Source organism: Colobus angolensis, unplaced genomic scaffold (genome assembly GCF_000951035.1).
Source record: "Colobus angolensis palliatus isolate OR3802 unplaced genomic scaffold, Cang.pa_1.0 Scaffold102, whole genome shotgun sequence".
Taxonomy (NCBI): Eukaryota; Metazoa; Chordata; class Mammalia; order Primates; family Cercopithecidae; genus Colobus; species Colobus angolensis.
In genome coordinates, this window is record NW_012111142.1 from 386,277 (window position 1) to 393,865 (window position 7,589).

At 49.0% G+C, this 7,589-nt stretch overlaps 1 protein-coding gene across 4 annotated transcripts in view; it reads right to left on the reverse strand.

Annotated features, from left to right (window-relative positions):
• Nucleotides 1–7,589, reverse strand: part of AK4 (adenylate kinase 4) — an 87,391-nt gene extending 79,802 nt beyond the window's left edge. For 3 of the 4 annotated variants that reach the window (XM_011940745.1, XM_011940758.1, XM_011940768.1), the window contains exon 1: nucleotides 6,850–7,236. In XM_011940745.1, the coding sequence (XP_011796135.1) occupies nucleotides 6,850–6,994 (145 nt within the window). In that variant the 5' untranslated portion in view covers nucleotides 6,995–7,236. Of the gene's footprint in view, nucleotides 1–6,849; nucleotides 7,237–7,345 lie in introns of those variants that run through there. The other variant, XM_011940752.1, reaches the window with a different exon arrangement.

Genomic DNA, 7,589 nt, shown 5'->3' on the forward strand with positions numbered 1-7,589 from the left:
ATATGTATGAAGTATATCTATACCTAAATAAAATATTTTTCATTTTTTTTATCTACTTTTTGAGACAGAGTCTTGCTCTGCTGCCTAGGCTGGAATACAGTGGTGCAATCTCAGCTCACTGCAACCTCTGCCTCCTGGATACAAGCGATTCTCCTGCCTCAGCCTCCCAAGTAGCTGGGACCATAGGCGCACGCCACCAAGCCCAGCTAATTTTTGTATTTTAGTAAAGACAGAGTTTTGCCATGTTGGCCAGGCTGGTCTTGAACTTCTGGCCTAAATGAAACACTTACTAAGCCAAAGAGTACACAAATAAAGTAGCACCTATAAACTACCAAGAACTTGAGTGAATATTTGTAAGCTACGTTTAAAACTCTCTCTATGTCGGCCAGGTGTGGTGGCTCACGCCTGTAATCCCAGCACTGTGGGAGGCCAAGGCAGGCGGATCACCTAGGTCAGGAGTTTGAGACCAGCCTGGCCAACATGGTGAAACCCCGTCTCTACTAAAAATACAAAAATTAGCCAGGCATGGTGGTGGACGCCTGTAATCCCAGCTACTTAGGAGGCTGAGTCAAGAGAATTGCTTGAACCCGAGAGGCAGAGGTTGTAGCGAGCCAAAAATCGTCTCATTGCACTCCAGCCTGGGCAACAAGAGCAAGACTACGTCTTTAAAAAAAAAAAAAAAAAAAATTATCACTATGATTTAAGTTCTACTTTGGCCAGTAGTTTTATTCCCAGAAACCTATCCCAAAGAAAGTGTATTTGTCCAGTGATTTGTACACAATGACACTTATAAGAGCATTATTTGTTTAAATGTTTATGTACAAAGAACTATCATGGTTTTTTATTGGGTAGATGCCTTGGATAATCCTTTGAAGGAAGACCATTTAGTCCAACTTAGTAAAACTGATATCCTTCGCGTACTGACAGAAACACTGGGAGCACGTATTGAGGCCATATTTCTGGATCAGACCGTGCCGGTTTGAACAGACGTGACAAGAGTGAGAACCCTGGCTGAATTTTCAGGGGTGGCTCCAGTACAGCTGCTGGTGGCCCATCTTGCTCTCAGGAGTGCAACAAGGTAAAAGGAAGGCGCTAGCCCACGCATGTGCTGTTCCAAAAAGATTGGTTAGCCACATTCTAGCTCATTCAACCCTATAGCACATTCACCCAGGCAGGCGCTCAGGGCAAAATCCTAGGATTCATTGTAGACTTCTTTCTCTCCATCACCTCTCACAACCAATTCATTATTCCAGTCAGCTCTGCCTTCATACATATCTCAAACCCCTTTATTTCTCTCCTCCTTTGCCACCAACAAGTTCTAAACACAGGCCACTCTCATCCATACTGGTCTCCCTCTTGCTCACCTCTCCACACAACAGGCAAAATATCAACTTTTAGAAAGTAAATCTTTTCATGTCATTGTCCTATGTAAAACCCTTCCTTGTCTTTCCAGTGCCCTTGGAATAAAATCCAATCCTTACCAGGATCCTCCAGGCTCTACCTGATCTGGCACCTGCTCGTCTCTCTGACCTGACCTACTTCCACATCCCTTCTGCTTGCTACGCTCCAAACATACTGCCACTTCTTTCTGTTCCTCAGACACGCTATGCTAATGCCCACCTTAGGGCCTTTGCACTTGCTGTTCCTTCTTCCTGGAACACTCTGTTCCTAATCATCACAAGCTCATTCTTTATGGTAGGAATAAGGATATTCACCTCCTAGAGAGGCCTTCCCTAAACATACAACCTAAGACGGGTGCCTTTAATTTATTAGTTTCAATTACCCTTAAGGAATTAAGGGTAATTTTTACTTGCTGCTTCCATTTCTTCTACCGTTTTACATTTTCCAAATTTTGTACAAGGCATGACTTTGATCAGAAGAAAACTACTTCTAACAAATGATCCTGGCCAAGCATGGCAGCTCACAACCTGGAATCTCAGCATTTTGGGAGGCCAAGGCGGGCAGACTGCCTGAACTAAGGGGTTCAAGACCAGCCTGGGCAACAAGTAGAAACCCTATCTCTACAAAAAAAACACAAAATTATCTGGGCATGGTGGCGCATGCCTGTAGCCCCAGCTACTTGAGGGGCTGAAGTAAGACAATCACTTGAGCCCGGGAAGTCAAGGCCGCAGTGAGCCGTGTTCATGCCACTGCACTCTAGCCTAGGTCACAGAGTGAAACTATGCCTCAAAACAAAAGAAAAAAAAATCCCACTGGAAGGATGTGCAAAGATTCACATGTGCATGTGGCTAAGGCAGACTCACTGTCATGGAATGCCTTACTCAAGTCACAAATAGTGTTCTTCAAATACGTGTGAAAATCCTCAAAGAAAGAAACCAAAAAAGCAATAATAATAAGTGTATATGGAGTGGACCTTTGGACTGGAGAAGTCTCAAAACCAGTCAGATCCTTGCTTGACCTGTGTGCTACTTCCTGAGTCTCACCAAGCTACGGGGGGAAATGGAATAGAATATACTCTAGAAACCCTGTAATAAGCCAAGACTCTGTATGATCTATAAAAAGGATAACTATTGAAACCTGTTTTAGATACATTGTTAGACTCTGGCTCTCAAGTCTCTCTAATAAAATGTTTCTATCTTCCAGTTCTCAGAAGTTTTCCCTCTTACATAAGACACACATTTATACTTAATGAGCACCAAAAAAACCCTGAGCCCTCCGAACTAGGCCATCTTTTTCAAAAAGAGGCTCTCAGCCCATAGACTAACTTGAAATGCTAGTCCCATCAGCAAAACTCCAGCAAGAGCTGCAGTTAATATTGAGAGCAGAGGCCGGATGCGGTGGCTCACGCCTGTAATCCCAGCACTTTGGGAGGCTGGCGCAGGCAGATCACAAGGTCAGGAGTTCAAGCCCAGCCTGGCCAATATGGTGAAACCCCATCTCCACTAAAAATACAAAAATAGCCACGCGTGATGGTGCGTGCCTGTAGTTCCAGCTACTCGGGAGGCTGAGGCAGAAGAATTGCTTGAACCTGGGAGGTGGAGGTTGCAGTGAGCCGAGATTGTGCCACTGCAATCCAGCCTGGGTGACAGAGCGAGACTCCGTCTCAAAAATATATATAGAGAGAGAGAGAGAGCGTGCGTGCAGAAACAGGTTTGTTCCTTAACATCTTTTATCTCAATGAAGTCCACGATGCTTCCAAATGGAGATGTGCCAGTTTTCCTGCACTTGAGATAGTAGATCCAGTATAACGTGGTTTTAAAAAATATCCCTATTTCTCCAACCTTTAAAACAGGATTTGCATATCCTTTAGATATGACCCAATAAAAGAAGTGATCATTAAATATCAGAATTTGATCAGAATTTATAATGGGACTCACTCAAGTGCCAGTCCATGTGTGTGTACGCATACATACATGTGCATACACATACACACACAGAGAAAAGCTAATATTCCTTATGACAGAGTGTAAGACCCAACTCCTGGCAATCTAAGAGAACTCTCCCTTCTATTTACTCTTGCAGTGTGCTAAAGAAAATCTGAGCCAAACATATAGGGGTGACTCTTCAAATGAGGTATCTGATAAGCCTCAGCCTGTACCACTTTAGGCAGTGCAGGAAGGGCCAATAGGTGACAGCTATCAGGAAGCTAATCTCAGATCCATATTAAGTACAAACTTTTACCATAAATCAGAGCTAATTAAACAAAATGGACTCTATGCTATAGGTTGCTTGACTTCTGAATTAAGATGTACTGTCTAGAATTTGTGACCCAGGCCTTTAATACAAACTTGGTAAGCTCCTTTTATGCATTAGGTACTTCGCCTGATTCCTGTCCTCCAAGTGTCAGAGTGGAAAGTGTACAACGGTAGAGACAGAAAGAACAAAAGGCCCAAGAATGGGCCAGGTGCAGTGGCTCATACCTGTAATCCCAACATTTTTGGGAGACTGAGCCGAGAGTTTGAGACCAGCCTAGGCACCAAAGCAAAACCCCACATCTATAAATAATAATAATAAAATAAAAGAGGCACAAAATTGTCTTAAACAACGCTATTGTCCCCAGCACCTAGAACACTGACGCACAAGAGTCACTCAGCAGATATCTTACTGGGTGAGAGACAGGCATTTTTACACTGCATGATATGTGACTGCAACATTAGAACCAGTAAGACATGTGCAGAGAAGGCCAGGTGCGGTGGCTCACATCTGTAATCCCAGCACTTTGGGAGGCCAAGATGGGTGGATCATCTAAGGTCCCGAGTTCGCGACCAGCCTGGCCTCAAACCTTCGTAGAGATGGTGAAACCCTATCTCTACGAAAAATACAAAAATTAGCTGGGCCTGGCGGCAGACGCCTGTAATCCCAGCTACTTGGGAGGCTGAAGCAAGAGAATCACTTCAACCTGGGAGGTGGAGGTTGCAGTGAGCCGAGATGGCGCCACTGCACTCCGGTCTGGGTGAGAGAACGAGACTCGTCTCAAAAAAAAAAAAAAGATATGTGCAGAGGAAAGAGATGAATTCTGCCAGAGGAGGTGAGGGAAGACTTCCAAGAAGCAATGACATCAGAATGGCCCTTTCCTGAAAGAGCAGCTTTTTACCAGGCTGCAGGAGGAGGAAAGTCATGTAGACAAGAGTGTGCCCAAATCCAGGCTGGAGCAGATGGCTGGAGCTACTTTCCAATTCAAATTCCTACACAGTTTTATTTCCTGGGTTTTTGTTGTGCTTCATCGTCTCCTTCAAACCTTCCATTATAAAGGGTACACACAGAAGGGTGGTTGTGCTTCCCACCAGGAAATTAGCTAAAAGCAAACATCAGGTAACAGACAGAAAAATAAATACCGTGGAATGGAATGTTTTATTTACCAGGCAGTAAGCCTATAAGATTCTCAGACCTTCTGAGAGAGAAAAATAATCCGATAACCCAAAAGTCCACTAGAAACAAGCCACTTTCAAAACAAATTGCTGTCCTTTATTTTTCTTCTTTCTTTGATAAAGTTTTTTTTTTAATTGGCTCATGTAAAAAACTGCTTGATTCCCAACAGAAAAAAGAAAATCTAAACATTTCATAGTCACTTCTCACTCCAGGGAGGAACACTGGGGAGGAAATGAAGGCATCTGAAAGAGAATGGAAACTAAAATTTAGAACAGAGGAAAGTTGAAATGAGAGAGAGAGAGAGAACAAGGGAAAAGAGCAAACGGAAAATTTTCAAAGCCCGTAAGAAAGTGCAGAAATAAGCCACTTCCCATTACACTCTTTAAAAATGGAAAGCGCTTTGAGTCCAGTCCCAGGATGGACAGTGTGAAGCCCTTCATTCCAGAAGGAAACAAGTCACCAAGTAAGGTACAGAGAACTATAGAATGGGCTCATAGAAGGAAACAAGTCACCTAGTCAGATACAGAGAATTATGGAATGGGCTCATCTCTTCTCGCTGTCTTCCTTCACTGACTCCATGCTATCATGAAGAAGCCCAACCTAAACACAAAACCCTTAGGATGAGAGCCAGCCTTCCCTCTCAGGCCGCTCTCCCCTCAAACCGCGTTCCAAATGCAGCATTCCAAGAATAAAATGCATTTGAATGTATTAAAATCAAAACAGGCGCACCTGAGGTAACAATACCCACAAAAGAAAACTCAAGTGCAATCTGGTGCACATAATTCTTCCTTTTGAGACATGGGGGTGGTGGAAGAGTTTTCCTGTAAAAGCCCGCTTTTCCAACCTGCTTAAGGGGTAAGGAATAAAACTCTGGAGATACTTAATTCCTTGCTTTTAAGCTTTCATTTTGTTTTCCGGTACTGTCCTCCACCTTCCTTTTCAAACCACTCTGTGCTTCTGAAATGTAGATCCCCGGATAATTAGTCCGTGATGAGCCATAACCACCCTGGACACCCCTGAGAACTGCAGCGACAGTAAAGGACCCCCGCTGGGAAGAACAACTTTTCATAAAGGAGTTGCTAATTACCAGCATCTCCATCCCAACAGAGTTAAGAGCCTCGCAGCAGCACAACCGCTACCTCTCGCCCTTTAACGCCAATTCTTTTGGAACTGGTGTGAACGTGGAGTGGGAGGAGAGGGGGAAAGGGACGCACTCAACACCGTCAGACTAAGAAATCAGGCGATCTATATCCCCAAGTTCACCACGCCAGCCAAAGGAGGCATCTCAAGCCAAGGGAGGCAGCTCAAGAAGCCATTTCCAGGAAAGCTGCATTCAAAATGTAATTTATCAGAACGAGTCTCCTCCGAGTCTCCTGACGGCCAGGCCCGGCGGCTTCGGGAGGAGGGGGGAGTTGATGGGGAGAGTTTACCTTAGAAGGCGACAGCGAACAGACAGGCCTTTCAAAGCCACCCAGGGCTCTGCCCCGAGCCCCGAGGCTGCGTGGAGGGGCTGGAGAGGCGCAAGGTTGCTAGCCCGCTGGCGCCACAGGTTCCCCGGCGCGCAGCCCCGCCCGACTGCCACAGGTGGGCGGCGCTCCGCCTCTGGGCTGCAGCCGGAGGGGGCGCGCGGCTCTCTAGGGACTCGCGGGAGGGGGCCAGGGCTAAGGGGTACGGGGGCGGCTCTGCCTTAAGGAGGGCAGCGTGAGAGGCAAGCTCCGGGTTTTCCCTGCCTAGTTTTCGTTCCCTCGCCCGGGTCGCTCGGGCTTTTCCTCGCGGCAGGAGGAGCGTTGGCGAGAGGAGCCGCGGGCACCTCCCACCGGCCGCCCCTGGAGCCTCGGCCTCCTCCCGGGCGCGGTTAAGCCGCGCGGCCGCCAGCTGCATGCGCCCCGGCACGTACGAGCCTGCACGACCACACGCGGGCGGGGGAAGGGCGCCACGATCCGGGAGCCCCAGTCCCTCCAGGGCCTCACCCCAGCCCAACGCGGCTCGCCCCCAGCCCTCGTCCCCGCAGCCCCTCACCGGTGTTGGCCTTGATGTTCTCCCGCAAGAAGTGGCCGCTGGAGAGATGCTGGAGGCCAAAGTTCTGGGCGATCCTCTGGCACACGGTGCCCTTGCCCGAGCCGGGCGGCCCGAGGATGACCGCGCGCAGGAGTTTGGAAGCCATTGCCTTCGCGAGGAGGGGGGCGGCCAAACGCGCAGCCCCGACCGCGGCCCCGGAGGGAGCCCCGGGAACTTTGTTTCTCGGCCCCCTACCTCTGGCACCCTCAGCTCGCACTGGGACTCGCCGACCGCCCCTACAGGGGGAAGGAGAGACTTTTTAAGACAACCCCTCCCCTCAGCCCAGCGCCGGGACCAACTCGCAGGCGGAGTGAGCGCCACGCTACACCTCCCCGCCCTCCTCCACCTCCTCGCCCTCCTCCACCTCCTCGCCCCCACGCAGAGCTGCTGGAGCGCGCCGTGCCCCGCCCTGTCAACTCGGCCTCCAGGGGTCAGAGGTCGGCCCGACCAGTCCCACTTTCATCCTTTCCTCCAGCTCGCTCCCCACGCCGCGTCCGAGAAGGGGGCCGGGCGGCCGGGCATCCCCAAGCCAGTCTCCGCCAAGCTGGTGAAGCTGGCACAAGGGGGTGACTCAAAGCTAGCCCCCACCGCCCCACGCACCGAGCGGCCTAGGGGCTGAGCCCCTGCCGGGTCCTTGCACGTGGGAAACGTGTGGTCGGCGTCTCGCCCCCTCCTCGGCGGCTGTCACATCCCCCGGCGTC